Genomic DNA, 18,926 nt, shown 5'->3' on the forward strand with positions numbered 1-18,926 from the left:
CAGGAAATCGTAGTCGCCACGAATTCAAATTTGTACAAGCTCGAACATCGTCGTCCATGTCGGTTCCGACGATAAACTACGCGTTTGATCGGCTTGTAAACGCGGTTACCTGGGATTCGAGGCGGCCTGCTCGAGGGAACGATCGACACGGTGCCCGTCGACGCATATTTAACCGAGTCCTTTGCTGGAAAAGAAGAAGCCCACGGTGGAATGCGCTCCCATGAGTATCGGGACGAATCGCGGCGTCGATGATCGGGAAAAACCGATTTCAGATATTGCGCGAGCTATTTCTCAGCGTTTTTATTAATACCCTTCGGCCCCTTGGTAGATAGCATGGGCCCACGGCAAATTAGGGTGAAGCGCTGGCGCTCCACTCGTGAATCTTTTCGACCCTTCGTGAAAGGAGATGACTATCGTTTTGTCCTCGAAGGACTACCGTTGCTACCGACGAAAACTCATGAATTCGACGCTAATTTATCGTTTGGGAGAGCGCTGTCCCCCCTCGCTGCCTCGTCCCGTGCATCCAGGATGACGCCTCTCGCTGCTCTCGGAAGCGCCTTCGAATTCTCGCCGAGTTTCAGAGATTAATTGCCCGGCCGCCACGGAAACGATCTCGCGTACGAGATCAGCAGGCAGTGCCTAGGTTGGTTGGCTGTGATTTTTGGGGTTTGCGAGAGGAGTTCGCAATTTTAGCTCGAATGAAATAGTATCTTCGTCGCCAAGGAATGAAGACGAAGAAGAATCGAGAGACACGCGCGTCGGCGAAGCGAAGACGAAGTGGCAGAAAGCAACGATACGGGGAGAAGAAATCTCCCAGCGCGAAGAAGAAGAAGAAGAGGAAGAAGAAGAAGAAGAAGAAGAAGAAGAAGAAGAAAAAGAAGAGGAAGAAGGTCCGTGACGCGCTCGTGATTCCCTTTAGGCTCAAGCTACGGTGCATCCGCGATCCTGCGCAGCATCGCACACACACACAGGTATACAAGGGGGATAATAACCAATTATTTTGGAGTATATAATTAGAAAATTACGGAGTCAGTTCCGACACAACGCAGGGACCCGGTTCCATCTCCTTTCTTCTCCTTCTGCCTACCGAGCGATTCCGTCTCGTCCTCTTCACCCGTTTCTTCATCTCTGTTTCACTCTCGGAGCTCCTTCGTGTGGCGTCAGAATTGAGATACAGATACCACGGCCCAAAGTATAGACCGTGTAAGCTCTCAAGTCGCATGTGGTCGATCTTCGGGCCTTCTCTGTTTCCCTCGTCCTTTCTTCTCTCGTTCTTCCACCATCGCCGACTCGAACCTTCTTCTTTCAGTTCGATCCTCCTATTCCTTCCTTCTTCTACCTCGTCCCTTCTCTCTTCTTTCTCTTCTCTGCTCGTCGTTGCCTTCCTCTCCCAGTTCTGTTTCTTTTCTCTTCGTCGTTTCACGGCGGTTGAGTGCGTGTAGGTGAGGGTGTAGAGGTGGGCCGACCTTATGGCCCTGGGCTACCGGGCTTCGTACCTAAGCTGGTGCTCTTATACGGGGTGTCTGCAGAAACGCACTTAAACTTCATTCGATTCGCCAACGTGCACCGATAATAAACGAGTAACATGAGCAACCATGCGCATGGAAATAATAATAAAATAGGGTAAGAGACCATAGCCAAAGCTTCAAAGAGACACAAACATTTCCACCTTTGCTCTAGGTACTAACCACCTTATAAATGATGCTATTCGAACCGAAGATCCCGAACCTTTCATCTGACCTCAACTCGAAATTTGAACACAGTTTGCCAGCGGGGGGTCGAAATCCGGCGTCAGGCAAGCACGCAGGAACCCGAATTAACTCGCGTATTCGAATTCGAGTGGCGACCGACCCACGAACCGTTCGAAGGAACGCGAGTTCGTTTAATCGGGCGCGACACAGCGAAACGTAATTTATCGTGGGACTGCGCCGCGAAACGATACGCTATCTCGTGAAAGTTTTGTTTCGCGGCACCCCCGAACTGTTTGCTGTTTGCCGGCGCGAAATCGTATTTCTGGCCACGACGTTATGCATTTAAACGAGCGCGGGGCTGATGCGCGGAGAATTAATGGTACAGTGAAAAATAAATATAGTTAGGAAATAATTAACGATCGCTGGATTACCGTAATCCGGCCTGTTCTTAACGTCGCGTTGTGTCGGTCACGAGACCTGTCGTGCTCGCCTCGCGACATTGTTAACAGGGGAAAAAATACAAAATAACCGTCGCGTCAGGTTTGATTTATACGAAAATCCGACCAGTCTCGACGTCTCGCGTTTCAACCGCCATGAAACTTCGTCTACGTCGAGTCGATAACTCGATAAAATCAACGCTGTATTTGCCTAGTTGCAACGGAGGCGGTTCGAAAGCTTTAGGGCGTTTTCTGGATTTCGGATCGTTGGCGATCGTCGTCCTGACGAGTCCTTCGAGTTCGGAGTCATCGACTGGTACTGTGCTCCCAATTCAAGTTGCCGAGTGTCTACAAACTACAATCTTGTTGCAAAATGTGCAAACGAGAATCGCATTTCACAGAATAGTCTAACTTTGAATCTTCTTCGTGATTGGAGCGCACGGAGAGTTTTCGATCGCCGTGTATAGAGAGGAGCGAGCCGCTCGGCATGCAGCTCGCGACGCGCTAAATTATTAATCCTAAATTCTTTCGCCGCCATAATTCTCGCCGGGTGATTCGTCTCGAATTAGTTCCTATTAGGTGGTAGCCAGCCAGGGCTAATTCTCGGACGGTGCACTCGCAATTTAAAATCGACTTGTCGTCGTTGGCGGTTTCCAGAGGCACGACCGGTCGCCGTGAGTCGGCCAGACGGGTTATTAGGCCTGTTTTGTAACGAAGAATCGTCGCACGATTACGATTACGAGGGGAAGCGGCTCGTTATCCGAAGGTAATCGACCGAAACACCGCCGAACATTTTTGTTTTTCGCGAACGAACCTATCTGGTCCTCGTTGACCCGACCGCTGATCCAGCTGGAAACCGATGACTCGTGGTTCTTGCGAAACTAAATGGATCATCTCGCATTCCTTTGACCTGCAAACGAACGTCTTGCGCGTTAATAATTGGCAGTGGATAGTCCTCAAAGTTCCCACGCTATTCGCGATTGAACACGACCATGGAGACAGTACCGAATCGAGTACCGGAGCGTTCTTAAAAGCCTGCCAGCGTCGCAGGAGACGTCCCGTCGATAAACTCACCACGCACGAGGATAGGAAATAGCAGGTTTCGTCGACGATAGATTACACACCCGGTACAGAAGCTTCGCCACCCACTCGAACGGCAAGACCAGCCCCGCCGGATCGTGATAACCCGCGGACAAATGCCGATAATTGCATTTTGCAGTTCGTGAATTCCTTCTTTCCTTCCTCGTCCGTGCCGTTTCTGCTTTTCCTCCCGTCTGCTCCTCCCTGGTTGGCCCTTCTTCGGCCCGGCGCGTCCCGTTCGATACGAGACCCAACGGAAAGAAAATATCGATGCGATCGTACTCGCCGGCAATCGAGCATCGAAGACCCTTCGAGTTCGCTCTTCGCTGTTTCGTTCGATGTCCTTCCTACGATGCTCGGCGAAATTTGTTAAGTACACCGAAAAAGTTTACGCTCCGAGCGGAAACGACACGGGGCTACACGCGCATGCCTCTCGCAAGACGTGGGCGGACAGTGGACAATACCGGCCGCACACGGCAGACCAACGATGAGAATTCAATATCGTCGACGAAGGAGGTAGGAAGCCGAGAGAATGCTCGCTGATAGCTCGAAACCGTCCTGGAGAGAACGAGGCATTAATCAGCCGTTTCGATTCCGTCCTTCTCGATTAAGTGGATCGATTGAGTCGTCCCACTTTTTAATTAAATCTCACGGGGTTCGACAGGCACGATGACCGAGGGAAAAGTACCGGGGCTGAAGAACCATAACAAGAGGTTCGATAGTGGTCCAGGATTACAGTTGAACTATTGTCGGTATGGATATAATATTAAAATAACGATTGATATTAAAATAACACACTGCAATAGCTGGGATTTTACTTACTTTTTTTATTCTAAGAGAACGAGTAAGATGCAATTCGAAGGAGCGAATAGTCTCCAAGGCAAGGTTCTTGTAAACCGCGCAACGTTCCTTCTAGCGCCTTGTACACGTCCGCGCAGGACCGTGGATCCATAACATGTATCCTGCGCGATCGAACGTGTACCGTATCCTTCGAGATCCTGCTCTATCTGTACCTCCGGCAGGCTTCGGCGTTCGACTTCTAAATCTGTCGTCCCACGTTTTTCCAAAGCGCGAAATCGAAGAGTGTCCCTCGAAGAAAGAAGTTTCCCCACGCGAAGAGAGCGCCGGTAACATAAACTTTGGATGAAAAGCGTCTGCGATCGAATCGAGTCGTAATAACGACTTGTAGCCGTTTAATTTATCGCGACTGCGCGGCTATGATTGGTTACCGCGATCTCCCGACATTCTTCTTCCACGTTAGCAGCCACCATTCCCCTGGCTGCGCGAGGACATCCTCGGTATTCTCAATCGGCAACGAAACGAGGACGAGGGGGAGAAAGAGAAACGCTGATTCGTATCGGTCTGAAATCGAGCGATTCGATTGATAATAACTACCTTTGGTCGGGACGCGTCGTTTCTGCGAATCGATTAATTATATCTGGATACTGGAATAACGAATGACGCACGTTTTTGCCGCGGACTTTTTGTATCGTTGAACGCTCTTTTATGCCAGGACGAATCTCAGCTATGAGGACACCGTCCCAAGGTATCGGAATCCTCGTCCTCGTCGAGTAGGCCCCTTAACTTGGACCAGTTCTTAAAAAGAATTCTCCACTCTCGGTTAATGTTAGCCGGCTACCTCAAGTGTCTAACATTAAGCGAGGCACTACCGTGCTATCTTTTCAGCCACGGTCAAGCGTCCCTAACAAAAGCGCGAGACGTGTCCTTCGAGCGCGAGCCCGCGGGCTGGCCCTCCACCCTACTCCCTCGTTTCGGCCACCCCTCTTTCTCTTCGACGCATCGGGCCCAGTTCGGCGCGCAACGAAACCTCGGGTAGGGCCGAAAGTTTCGCGAGATAACGATCGAAGCCTGAAATATGCACCACGCCAATTTGCCGATCAAAATTATTATTAAGAGGTACCTCTGGCGAAAGGGCCGCCGAGAGGGATGGAGAGAGAGGTCCAAAAGGGGGGATGAAACGCCCTGGCAGCGTCGCCGTCGTACCGAACCGGCGGCTCCTTCTCGTTTTGCACCGTCAGGCTGTAATATTCGATGTGCGAAAATCGGAAAGACCGGAGACTGGGGCTTGGAACGGGAGGAACGAGGACGGTCGCGGGTGCCCTCGTGGGTAGAGGCAGTCCACGTCGCTTATGAAATATATCGTAAAACCTTCGGGAGGAAGCCCGACGAACGGAGCCGCGAAGGAAAAGGAAGAAGAAGGTGGAGAGGACGTGGAACGTCGAGGAAAGATCTGGGTACCTGGTCGAGGGGGATGGGAATGGGTCGGAGGACGGGAGGCGCAACGTGCAAGGCGAAAGAGAGACGCCGAGACTGGAGGCTAAGCCTGTAATCACGAGATGGCCAGGAGCTACTGGAGCTGATTGTTATCTTGTATCTACACCCACCACTTTATCGCCGGCCATCTTATTATCTTGGACATATTGACGTCACGCACGTACACGAAGCAGAATGCCTTCCTCCTCGCGGTGCTTCGTTCATCCCTCTTGGGGGTGAAACGATTCGAGGAGCATTCCCAGTCAGGAACCACGCGTTGCCAATACTGGAAACGAAAGGAAAGTTAAAAGGATTCGAGTTGTTTACAGATTTCCACGTATATATTTCTAGGACTAGTACCTGTACCTGGAGGCTTGGGGGCGGATTAATGTTTGCGGATTAAGGAGTTTTGCTCTTGGGTTCTTTATTGCTGGCGAAACCTGGCCCACTTGTTTAGCTACAGAAATAAAACATTTATTTAGCTAAAAAAGTAATTCGAATGGTTTCAAGTTGATAATCGATCGGGTGTTTCGTACCGTCGCGTAATTTCGCAGCGTCGTTACGTGGTCACGTCGGAGAAGTTTCTCGCTGGGTCCCTGGAGCACGGGTTCAAAATAGTTTGCTGGTACGGGAGCTGTCCCTGCGAGCTTCTGGAACAGTCCCCATGCTCGATTTCAAACGCAAATTCGCGTACGCCGCGTGTCCCTCTGCGAGTTTCGCGTCGTCCCCGCCAAGGATCGCGGTTGGCGAAGTTAGCGCGGGACGATTCGATCCCCCGTCAGCTATAATCGAATCCTGAACAAGCTTAATTCATTCCTGCCGACGCTTATGACGTTTTAACGAACTATTTGGGACCCGAGAGGGCCAACTACTGCAGCGTTTCCGTTCTGTCGCCTATGTCCACCGAGTTCTATTCACTTAAGAGGCGTTTACACGATTTCCAGGAGACGAGCGCAAAAGGTCGCGAGACATTCGAAACGAAAATCCGTGGTTTTATTGTTCTCCGACCTAACGAGACACCGGATCCACGACATTGCGGTTATCTGAGGACAGACTAGCGTAGTTTCGCTGTTGTGGCTCATGAAAAATTCGGGTCACGAGTCCCTGGCAGTAAATAAAACCATTGTCTTTTCCCCCCTCCTTCATCGTTGACATATTTCTTCGCGCTCCTCGCATCGTTCCACGCGCGAGCTATCGATTTCCCTTCCCGTCTCTCGCAGACGGAACGCTAAACGATGAACCCATGACGAACTTTTTCTTTCGCGTTTGTTCGAATGCCGCCATCGATTTCTTATCTTCTCGATATTTTCTCAACGTTCGAATAGTTTCGCGATCGACGGGTCTTCGATGATAGATTAGGGACGCAAAGGTAACGTGGAAAGGTCGTATAAACCTACGAGCTATACGACCTATATGTTCCTAAGTTAGAATTGTTTACATACTTCGACAATTTTAATATTATTTTTTTTTTATTTGCACGTAATAAATTACTAAACAAGTGCAAAACTTTAGAACGGATTCGCTCAGTTTCCCAAGTCAAACGAGGTTTTCCCATGCTCGACGGTCGATCATTTCGTTTACCAGCTGTTCTCCTCTGCAACCTCAGTTCCTCCTGTTCCCACGGGATGGCAGCACGGTAACTCCCCGGTGGATCGCTCGGGGAATTCCCAACCAAGGGGCTGTTAGCGTAATTTTTCTACCCTTCTTAGGGTGCGAGGACACCGTGCGCTGCTGCCACCTGGCGAACAGTTTCCACGCAACTCCACCGTCTTTCTCCAAATAGTCGCTTCTCTTTCCAACGCTCCTCCTACGATCGCCTAACACCCCCACCATTGGCATCTCATCCCCACTCCATGTCCTCTTTCTCCTTCCACGGATCCATCCAGGTTTCTCTCCCTTTTCCGCCGTTTCCAATGCCACTCGTTTTCCTCTTTTTCTCGCTCCTTGTCGCGTCTTATCTCGTCCTTCTTTCCACCCTGTGTTCGTTTCTTTCTCCCCCCCCCCCCCCCCCCCGCTTCACCGTCCCAGTTGCAACTAGAACCGCGGTCGACGGGGAATCATCTCGCGGCCACGAGGAAACGCTATAGCCCCAGTAAAATCCCTCCGTAGCGTATTTCGTATTAAAATATTAAAATATTCATTCGAAGCATAAAGGCGGCGAAATTACGCCGGTTAGCGTCCTTCATCCACGCACGGGGGTCGGGTCGTGACGATCGTTCCTTTTTTTACGGCTGTGCCGCGACCTACGACACGTTCTAAATTCCCAAACTTCCCCCGGCTGATGCTTCGGTTAGCTTTCTTTTATTCTTCCAGGGACGACCGTGGATGCGTTAACGCAGTGGTTCGCAACTTGGTTCCTGGGCCAAGTGAGAACGGAGATATCCTAACGTAGGAGGGGGTGAACATTTTAATAAATTAAAGCGAGACGATTATCCTACCGCAAAGGGTTGAAAAGGACTCGTAGCGACGTCATCGGACGTCGATGTCCCTGAAGACCGTTTCGAACGTGCCCCTGGTGTTTTTCACAAATGTTTTCGCACCCCACGAAGATCCCGGACAAGGTGCAGGGGACTCGCTGGGTCAGGAAAGACCGGCTAAATTATGCAAGCGAACGTTCAGGTAGCAAAGTGTTTTCACGCAGAGGGGCCCGTTCGCTGGTCGCTTCCCTAGTTTCCCCCGACCGTCACCCCTTGCTACCTGTCGGGTCCTAAGCAAATATTTCACGGCAGCGTTCGATCCAATTTGACACAATAGGGCTGCGCAAAATCGAATTAAGGGTGCATTACGAAGACGGCGATCGATCGAGACGAAGAAGAGGACGGAGGCTAGAGACTCTTGAGAGAAAATATTACCGCTGGATCGAGAATCTTACATCGACGAGATAGCGATATTATTAACATTTCTTTATAATAATAACGTTAATAACAATTACATTTAGAACAATTTAAATGTAACAGAAAGCGTATTCTAGATCAACTGCATTCTTTCGTCGCAATCGTTCCGATTTGTCGCGAAGAGTTTTCCCCAAGTTTCCGCTCGGGTACGAGGGAGACAACGTCCCAGGGAACGTCTGCGCGTGTAATAAAGTTGGCAAAGAAGCGATAATGGCGGGTCCGACATTAAAATGCTCGTAATTCCGGCGAAACAGGCCGCTCGCGCGGCGTGTAATAACGGACCCCGTAAATGACAGAGTCGAGCATAATTGGCATCGGTGGTGCGCACGAAATTCCTAGGTTCGGTAAGAGCTCGGCTATACTTATCGTTAGCGGGCCGCGAGTGGCATCTCCGGCGTGCTTGCCGTATCTTCCACGATGTCAGTCGATATTAGCTAGCCCCCAGGACGTGCGTGCGCGCATCGCGGTAAAACAGCCCTTCAGGACCCTCTTAAGCTGCCTAGGATCGTACCCGTGACCCTGCGAGTACGAAGAACGTTGAAAGCTTCGAGGCTCGGCGTCGCACCAAAATTAATATCTTGGGCCGTTCCGAATGATCGTCCACGGGAGTGCAACAGTTGTCGCGACGTTTCTGGGTCGTCGCAGGAGAGGTTCGTTGCGATTCCGTCGCGTCGTCTTGCGTCACACTCGATCCAACGAAACGGAAGGAAGTTGCGACAGGAGACGAAACGGCAGCGAAGGAGCATACAGACGTGTTCAAAAATTCAAGCTCTCAGCTATTAAGAGCTAGGTCTAGGTTCGGTTGACTTTTGATGGTCTTTTTCGGAGCGATAAGTCCGTTTAAATCGCTGCTAGATATTTTTAGCGAAATAGTGTCGTTACTTTGCGCAACTCGAACCCTTCCAGTCTTTAGCAGTCGATGCAATCGACGAGTTGAGATGCATACCAGTATGCGTTCCTGTGCCGCGAGTCCACTCGAGTGTTTTACCAGCGAGAATCGTTCTCCAGAGGACTCTCGAGCGGACGCAGCAGCGAGAGTAATTGCCGCGAGGAGCTATAAAGAATGCCCTCGAGTGATGTTCGCGATGCGAGAGGAATTCATCTTTTCGCCCATAAAATGCGTTTTCACGGTATCAATACCGTCAGTTGTTAGCGTATATCACGCGGTGCCTTGGCTAATCGAGAAACGAACTTTCTCAACATTATAGAGAGCCTGCTTCTTTCTTTTTTAATTTCTAGAATATATTGAATGTTACACCGAAACAACAAACACCATAGGGAAAAAGAAAGATGATTCTCGTTGGTCCCCACCCCCTTCACAGCAACGAGGTGCCCACAGGTGCGAAGGCGCAAAGCCAGTAGTGGGTAGTTGAAACGGTACGACACAGGGGGATCCACGGCACACGATGATCTAACTCACCCCTCCTGAGGGGTGGCTGGCACGTACTGCATAATGCTGCTACCTGTGGCTCTCATTTAAATGTACTAAACCTCGCTCGTTCGCGCTATATCCCTTCCTTCTTGCTCGCCGTTAGCTCGCGAAACCAGATTCTTTTTTATCCAGCTGGTTCCTATCGATACCACCTCCGATGGGAAGGTGGGCCCCTTCTGGCCTACTTTTCTCTTCCAATTAATCGTTAGCTTCGATAACTGGCTTCGAGGTTTACTCGCTCGATCCACGTTGCGCTCTAAATCGCTAGCCGTCGCCTGAATCGATCGTACAGACGAACGTGCGAACACGTTGCTCGCGTGCAAACTAAACCAAAAGTATCGATACTCAAGTTAGTGCAATTTGTACGAATACTCTCGCTCGAGCTTCGACAAGACTTAAGAAATGCTTGACTAGGAACGCATAATATGTACGCGTAATAATCTCGAACTCGTTTGAAATCTACAGGTATATTGCTCGTCCACGCTCCCAGTCCCCAGTCATATCAAAGTTTGACCAGAAACGTTTCAAGAATCTCTATACTTGTACGTGACGAGATACGTTCGTTACATCGATCCACGACTGAAATACTCAAGATTTCAACTTGTCGCGTGTCCCTAACCGCGTATCTGAGAGCAAATATTCGTATTTCGCGCGAATCCTCTATTCTCGTTCGGCGGAGTCAGCCTCGAAATTGGGACCTGTTGCGTCAGCCTCGCGACCTTCGTGACCGGACTTCCTAGAGAGCCGCGAGTCGCGAGCGAGCCAAATCGACGACGTCCAAAGAGCAGATGTGGATGGGCAAGGGTTGCGACGCGTAGACGCGTTGAATTTTGAGGGAACGCGTGCAACAGCGAAGCGATCGAGTCGCGCGGCTGACGGTTTCTGTTCTGTCCTCACGGATCTCGGAGCAGGTTCGGTGTGCAGGCGCGTCGACGGCGTCAACGTCAGCGGACGCAGTCGAGCAGAGGCTCCGTTGCGCTCGGCGCTGATCGAGTCGAGTCGAGTCGCGAGTCGGAGCTGAGGCAGTGGTGGCGCTGTAGGGGCACGGAATGAGAGGACAGGGGTGAGATCAGTGGCGCCTGGGGTGCGTAGGCCGCCTAAGAGGCGCGGTCCCTGCTCGCCCCGCCCGACGGTGACGTTCGTCGACGGCCACCTTGCTCTCGGGGCCAATCGGAGCTGGTGCATTGGCCGTTGGTAGGGATGTGCAGGACGGTGGCGCGCATGAGTCGTTTCCACCGAGCGGCGGTCCGGGAGCTCGGGAACCTCGAGCGAGCTGCGAGGCGAGGCAGTCAGTCGCTCTCAGCTACGACATGCATAACGCATGAGAGAGCCCGAGCGAGATCTTTTGCGACCCGTCGTCTCTCCTCTCGCGCGCAACACACGATCGTGTTCTCTCTCCCTCTTATTCGTCGCGAACCACACACTCGCGACCCGGAGAGACAACCGTGGACGAGGAAAACGCACACACGCGCACCGTACGGAGTCACCGCTGTGCACCTTTTACTTGCCTACCGTGCTGGTGATCGTCCGCACTCGTCGTCGTGGATCCGTTTCGCGTTCCCGGAGTACCGTCCTGTGCCCGCGCCAGCAGCGTCGTCCCTAGACGTCCCGATCGCGAGTGTCGCGCCGTGCACCGTCTACGACACGAGCCTGTCTCTCGCCAGCAACCAACTCCACGATTCGTCGAGTGATAACGCGCGTCTCTGCGATGAGTGATCCACGGTAAAGGACTTCGCGAGTGATATTGTTCCGAGATTACAACGAAGACGCGTAAGCGTCTCCTGGAGGAGACGTTCTCCCCGGGTGGACGGGACAAGGTTCCACGAGGGAGATACAACGTTGTGTGTTCTTCGTAACGTCGCGGATTACCATCGTCGATCTGACAAAACTATGGACTACGAGTTGTTTGCACGCGCGAGGATGCCGCTTGCTCGGGATTTGGTGCGTCGTCGCGAACGATGGACTGTGCGCTGCGTGTGATCGGTGATCGCTGACCAAGGGAACAGGTTCTTCGTTCGGGAGAACAGAGAGGAAAGTGTACAGTCTGCGTAATCGTTCGAAGCGTTAAACGAGAACGATCCGTGAACTTTGTTCGCGCTACTCCGGAATCTACACCAGAAAGCCACGGAAACGAAAAAACAAACGGCATACGAGCGGCGGAGAACGACCGTCGACGAGGAGAGAAGAAGGTAAACCGAGAGGGTGCCCTGTCGGGGCAGCCCGAACGCTGGGCAGTAGAGAGCTAGGCAAACAGTGAGCAGGGTTGTCGAAACCTCTGAACGAGGGGAGGTAGATGGCAGCTACCACGTACATGCCGATTGGTAGCGCAGTGTCTTCCGAGCTGGATGTTGGTTCGGGATCCGGGATCGGGATGAACATCGCCGTGGGTGGCTACTCCTCGGGCTCGCCTCGCAGCGCCGCCGATGCCGGGGAGATGAAGTACATGCCGGCGCCGCAGCATCATCACCATCATCACCATCATCACCAGGTGTCGTCGTCCCCGTCGCCTAATGGACTCTCGCATCCGACGGCGAGCCTTTCGTCGGCGAATCCCTGGGTGAGCCTTCAACCTAGCAGCGATCACTGGGCGTCCTCGATGGGGATGCACCACACCAGCCATCATCCCCATCATCATCCGCATCAGACGAACGCCGGGTTGGATGTAAAACCTCTGACCGCGGCGGCGACCGCAGCCGCGGCCGCTGCTGCTGCTAATGAACAATCGATGCATCATCGCGGTGGTCCTCATCAATCGCCGGGGATGGGATCGCCTCATCCTTGGCACGCGCCCGTCGTCCCGTCGGCGCATTACAACCCCAGCGGTGGCGCGGCCTCGCCCTCCACCCTGCAACAATACCACGCCGCGATGAACGGTATGCTGCACCCCCATCCGCATCAGCATCATCCTCAGCTGCACAACCACCAGACGGGACTTCATCCGAACCTGAGGGACCCGGGCTCGCCCGGCGGACATCCGTTGCATCCTGGCCACGCGCACGACAGGGATCACAGCGCCGGCGAAGAGGACACTCCGACCTCGGATGATCTCGAGGCGTTCGCGAAACAGTTCAAGCAACGGCGCATCAAGCTTGGATTTACCCAGGCGGACGTCGGTCTCGCGCTCGGTACTCTCTACGGCAACGTCTTCTCGCAAACGACGATATGCAGGTTCGAGGCGCTCCAGCTGAGCTTCAAGAACATGTGCAAGCTGAAGCCGCTGCTGCAGAAGTGGCTCGAGGAGGCGGACTCGACGACCGGCTCGCCGACGAGCATCGACAAGATCGCCGCCCAGGGCAGGAAACGAAAGAAGCGCACGTCGATCGAGGTGTCCGTCAAAGGTGCCCTCGAGCAACACTTTCACAAACAACCGAAACCCTCCGCGCAAGAGATCAACACGCTGGCGGGCAGCCTGCAGTTGGAAAAGGAGGTGGTCAGAGTTTGGTTCTGCAACCGACGGCAAAAAGAGAAGAGGATGACGCCGCCGAACACGCTCGCTGAGGGTATGATGGAGGGCATGCCGCCCGGACACCAGGGACAAGCGGGTCTGCATCAGGGATACCACACGCAGGATCACCTTCACGGCTCGCCTATGGGGCACAGCCATAGTCCACCGATGCTCAGTCCTCAGGGTCTTACGGGCCACTCGTTAGCGGCTCACTAGCGTTCGCCCGGGCCTCCCCCGTTGGGCCTCTCGATAACCTCTCAAAACTTGGTGAATAACCCGGCGGTATCGTCGCCGCCGGACACGCTCCCTCCGTTCTATCATCATTACCTGCAGGCGCGCACAGGCAGCTACTCGACTACTTCGTAGCCGTGACCAACGAGCTGTCCCGACGCGCCTCGCGTTCTGTCCACTTCTTGTCGGCAGCTCGACGGAGGAGCCTACCACTATGGCGCGACGTAGGCACCACCGAACGCTACGTTCGTGATACGCGCGCCAGGAGATATCGCACACATTCATCTCGATGAGGTTCAACGGGGTTTACGAGGCCGGGCCCATTAGGGAGGCCTGCTATCCAGCCCATTCGCCCTCGTGGTCGTCGTCAGCAACGCGCCAGGGAGTTCGTCGTGGACGCTTGTCCGTCATCGTCGGCAGCGATAAGATCGGATGTCCGTCGATCGTTCCGGCTGTGTTTGGATGTTGTCCGTTCTCGCGTCCGCGTCCACGTCCCCTGGTGTCTCGAAAGTGCCGTAAACGCGTGTAACGATCTCCTCGGTTCCGTCAGTCCGTTCGTTCGTACGTTCGTTCGTTCGCGATAAAGGATAGACGCTGCGAGTTTGACGTCGTTCGACGTCCTCGACGACGCTTCAACTGCCCCTCCTCCCTCGCACGTGGCTAGCGATAAAAAATAAGTGCGCGATGTTCTCGTTTCTATCTCGAGGGGGACGTTTTGTGTGCATCGACGAACGACAGGGAATACCGACGGACACCGACGGACGAACGCCGCGACCGGTGGCGAATGATGGCGGTTGTGTTCGCGCGGGATTTGTACGAGAGGCAAACCCGCACGGATGATGTAACATAAGTAAATATGGACTGTAAATAATGTACCACGTAAAAGCTAGTAAGTTAAGTGATGAGGAGCGTGCATCGTCGAACGTCTCGTTTTCTTCGTTGTCGTCGCCCAGGGAACGGAAAATAAACGGGTGATAAAGTCGGAAGGGAGAGTTCGACGCCAGGGCGCGACGAAGCTAAATATGTTTACAAAAAAAAAAAAAAAACAAACAGAGCAAAGACGAAAAGACGAACGAGACGAAGCTGATATTCGCGAAGAGGGAAACAGGACACGCGCCCGGAAAACGGGAGAAAATTAATGACGCGCGTGTTTCCTCGGAAAACCGTGTGCCGAATCCTAGCGACAGCAGAGCCCCCTCGCAAAGAAAAACCCCTTCTGTATAAAGAGTAAGTATATAAATATAAATATATATATATATAAATAAATAAATATATATATACACACACACACGGAATGAATATAAATATTATATATGTATAAAATAAAACAAAGTCTATGTATATGAGAGAGAAAGAAATCTATGGCGACGTCGAGAGGTTGTAGCTATATTATATATTATTTGCGACGTTTTTATTGTCAAGACACCCGTTTCTCGCGGATGGTAAAATGAAAAAGAAAAAGGAACTATTGTAAACGATGAGACAGGTCTGTCAATTTATTATTTTGTCGTGCGTTACGATAGTTTTCTTTTTTTTTTTTAATTATTATCGCTATTATATTTTCTTTCTTCTTTTTTCGTCATCTCTTTATTGTCATTTATTATTATTCTTTATTATTACCGATTACTATTAATTATTACTATTATTAATGTTATTATTGTCATTCCGTTCGCCCCGGAGGCTAATCGTAGAGCGAGAACCTTGCGTTACGGTCGTCGCCGGAGCCTCCTTCTTTGCTCTCTTTGTTCCTCGTTGCAATTGCTCTTTACGCTCCGTTTCTCTTCTCTTCTCTCTCGTTCGATCAAGTCGTTCTTATCGTCTCTCGATACAACGAAAGCTTCTCCTGCCGTCGAAAGAAAATTCCCTACCAGATTTCTCGCGGTAAACCGTCCCCATGCTAAATTACCTTTAATCTCCGATCATTAGCTTTTGCTTGAGTGGTAGTCGGTGAAATTACGTTGGAGAGCAGTCAGCGAATTTTTTGTATCGATTTGGAATGGTAAAGGAAAGACTGAGATCAGATATTTTGGACAGTACTCGCGATTATGTATAAATTTGTACGTATATATAAAAATCGAAGCTGGGAAATACTAGAAATAAATACGTTAGATTTGTTTAAGTTTGTGGATTGTTAATTGTTTCTTCGATGTTGGAACTGATACTCTCGCTCTGGGATTGGTCACTGGACGTCGCGCATCAGCATCAGACTTTTTCCGCGACGGAAACACTCGTTTCTCGTAATTTTCGTAATCGTCAGTGATCGATGTTGATAAAAGTCTAAAGTCGCCGTCTTCTTATTTTCCCAGTTGTAAGTTTGAAAGATTTCTATTTTCATTAAAAGTTCCGTTAATTTTTGTAGCATTCGAAGCAAACCGAATACTCCGAACAGAATCTGAGAGTCTTTTCCTTGTTTTATTCTGTTTTAATTAATGTTCGATAGGTTTCGCTATGCCGAGTAGATACAGTCGACGAAAACAATCCAATCTCGTATGTTTCCCAAGAGTTGAGAGGCGACACGTCTCCGAAGCAATCGATTCGATTATTCTATTCGACGTTAATGGACAAGAAAGGGAACGCTATTATTTTAATTTGTATCCACTTTGTTCGCAAAGAAGCCAGCAGGTGTTAATTTACGATTGCCCTTAAAATTCCCATCGAAGTCGAGGAAGAAGGTGCTCTTTTCTCACGAATACTGCGCCATGAATAGGCGATCGCGACCTCGAGGCTCCTTTTTTCACGCCTTTTCGCGCGTAGGTGGCCGCGCAGTTTGTTTCCTCCACCCCTTCGCTTTTTCTCCGAGTTTCTTTCCTCTCTGGACGGTTGTGTTCCGTGCTTGTGATGACACCCGATACCATGTACCGCGTGCCTACGCTAAACGAGACCCCAAGATTCGTGTCTTCTTTTTTTCCCTCGCGGTAGCCAAGCAGAATGCTTTGAGCAGTATTGGCAAAAATTACTATCCTGATAAAACATTCCAATTTGATTCGTCCTCAAAAGTCTTATTTGGATAGTAATCTTATCAATTTCAGGCGCGAATTTGTCGAGGCAAAGATCGAATTCCGATCGTCGCCGAGCAGAAAGAATTCTCGAATAAATTTTTCGAAGCACGCGCGAATTATGCGAATCGCGTATGCGCGTGAGACGATCCTCGACGCACGCGGCGTGCGCGAGTAGTTCGGCGGGGATTTCGAATGGTCGCTCGGAAAGATGCTGATCTGTTTTTCAAAGATTCTTTGTACGCCTACGAAACACACGGACGCAACGACTTGTTCGAAATTGATGGATGAAAATTCGTAGCTATCGGTCTATGAATTATTACAGGAGAAAATCGATGTGTACACGAGAAAAGACAGAGGCGACCATCGAATCGCAACTTTCTGTACGACAATCATGTACACTTCGTAATTATCGTTTAAACGTGGACGATAGTTGTCCAAACTATCGAAAAAATCGTTACGTTTGTGGGCCCTCGTTTAGTTTGTGTATTTCAATCTGTCGCGGGAACAAATGAAATTCGAATCGTGTTCACCGTTACAGTGATAGAATTCCAGGAATGTTCGGCCACCTCGGCGTTTCCCAGGCCCACGAAATCGGTTCCCGTCGCTTTTCCACCGATTCACCGCAGTGCCATCAATATCCCTCCGGTAATCGGCTGGGACAGCGACGAGCTGCGTTTAAAAAGCCATAAAGATCCTCGTTCAAGAGGTCCGGCGGCCACGAAATCACCCAAATCTAGCCACGATCGTCCCTGCGCGGACCCGTGCAGGAGTAAACACTAGGAACAGGTGACGCGTTATCGTCCCCGACGGCTCTATTACCGAGCACGAGTTTAATAAGGGGGGGAGTGCAACCGTAAAAGTGACAGGTCCCGACGGTGGACAGACCGTGGCGATCGTACTCTTCGCAGCTTAACCCTCCAAAGACTCTCAGTGATTGGTCTCTGCCTCTAATGATACGCTCTTGAGCCCCATCGAATCTTCGGGCTCGTCTAGGACCTCGGTCATCTTTAATTTATTAGATTTGCCTCAGGTAAGATCAAATCATTCTGTGAGAGATGTGGCGAGTATGTTAGGCGGTTAGGTGTTGATATGACAACTATGTCAGCGATCGAAATGTCTCGTCAACTGATTCCTCAAGCTCGATTCTTATGCGAGTTCTAGCCATTGCCTGCTTACTAATAGGACCTGGTAGTATAGGGAACATCACCCAACTATAATACGTAAAATATTAGACAGTTTTTTCTTTTGTACTTTGCGCGAAATGTGCAAAGGTTGGTTGATGTTCCTCGCGAGCGAATCCTCAGGCGACGGCGGAGAGATTTCGCGATTACTTGCTCAATTGACCTCGACCACAGGTCTCCACCGAAAGTGTCCTGGAATCGAGCTCCAGAAACGCGTTTTCAGGTTTTATTTATTTATTTCGATACGACAAGAGAGAGAACGAGAGAAAAGGAGACAGGGAAATGGTGAATCGCGTGGCGTCCGTCGGTTGCCGTCTAGATGTCACTCCAATCGCGACTCTCGCAGAGCTTTCTCGACGAGGAGCTTTTCGATAAGGAACCAGTTCGCCACGCGTTTGTTCCATTCCCTCGCCACTTATTTTTGGCCCTGGCTTTTGTTATTTAAAGAGAAAACTAGCAGAGGAATGGGAAAGCGAAGAACGGTGGGGGCGATTTGTTGGGCCAACGAGATCCGTTCGAACCAGAGATGAGCAATGAAAACCCCCACGCGAATCTTTCGAATAACGAACGAAATAGTACTTTCCTGTTCGCTACCCTTGGAATAAAAATTAGGATTTTATTTGTAGAACAAAAACTTGCTCCGTTCCGGTAGACGTCGCGAATAAATTGCCGTGGGTGTTGGTTTTATTCGTCGTCCGCTCTTCGAATAATCTCTGCCCATCTCTGGCTCGTAGCCACCGTTGTTTTGTTAATTTTTCTCCGTTAGTCGCGGTTAGATTATCGAAAATTATTGCGTCAACGACGAATGCGTGCTTCTGGCGAGAGAGTGAGACAACCGAGAATGCGTCCGCGTGTGAAAGTGAGACAAAAGAAGCGACCACGAAAAAAGGCATGTAAAGTTACTTATAGGGTGTACGCGAAAAAAATACACACACACACATACACACACAGAAACGCGAAAAACGAATCGAGAAACCGAAACACGCAAAAAAACTGTAAACAGCTCCTCCCTTCTCCCTTGTATATTATTATAATTAAACATTAATTATTATTAACGTAAAATAAAGATCTGGCGAATGGTGGTGACGTTTTGTTAGAATGGCAAAAACTAAATTACTACTGAATTTTAATTAATAAACGACATGAAAGTAATACAACAACAGAACTGGCGTTATTATTTGTTTTTTTTTTTGCTCTCGTTGGCAATACTACACATCCCCGCATGCGGAACAGGGAGAGAATCTTTCTCGTGTTTGCTGACA

At 50.5% G+C, this 18,926-nt stretch overlaps 1 protein-coding gene and 1 long non-coding RNA gene across 2 annotated transcripts; one reads left to right on the forward strand and one right to left on the reverse strand.

Moving 5' to 3' along the window:
• Nucleotides 1-4,943: 4,943 nt before the first annotated feature.
• Nucleotides 4,944-6,129, reverse strand: LOC128877471 (uncharacterized). The gene is made up of 3 exons (XR_008457250.1): nt 6,019-6,129; nt 5,843-5,939; nt 4,944-5,768 (listed from the first exon to the last, which is right to left on the reverse strand). It is a non-coding gene; the product is annotated as an uncharacterized LOC128877471 (long non-coding RNA).
• A 4,907-nt stretch (nt 6,130-11,036) lies between these two features.
• On the forward strand, nt 11,037-17,608 carry LOC128877468 (POU domain protein CF1A). The gene has a single exon (XM_054124796.1). The coding sequence runs from the start codon at nt 12,102-12,104 to the stop codon at nt 13,467-13,469; it is 1,368 nt and encodes a 455-aa protein (XP_053980771.1). The 5' UTR covers nt 11,037-12,101; the 3' UTR covers nt 13,470-17,608.
• Nucleotides 17,609-18,926: the final 1,318 nt, after the last annotated feature.

The sequence above is a fragment of the Hylaeus volcanicus genome, chromosome 5, assembly GCF_026283585.1.
Source record: "Hylaeus volcanicus isolate JK05 chromosome 5, UHH_iyHylVolc1.0_haploid, whole genome shotgun sequence".
NCBI lineage: Eukaryota > Metazoa > Arthropoda > Insecta > Hymenoptera > Colletidae > Hylaeus > Hylaeus volcanicus.

Bases quoted from the DNA above. Each gene is read 5' to 3' on its own strand.
- LOC128877468 (XM_054124796.1), top strand. From the start codon at position 12,102: ATGGCAGCTACCACGTACATGCCGATTGGTAGCGCAGTGTCTTCCGAG.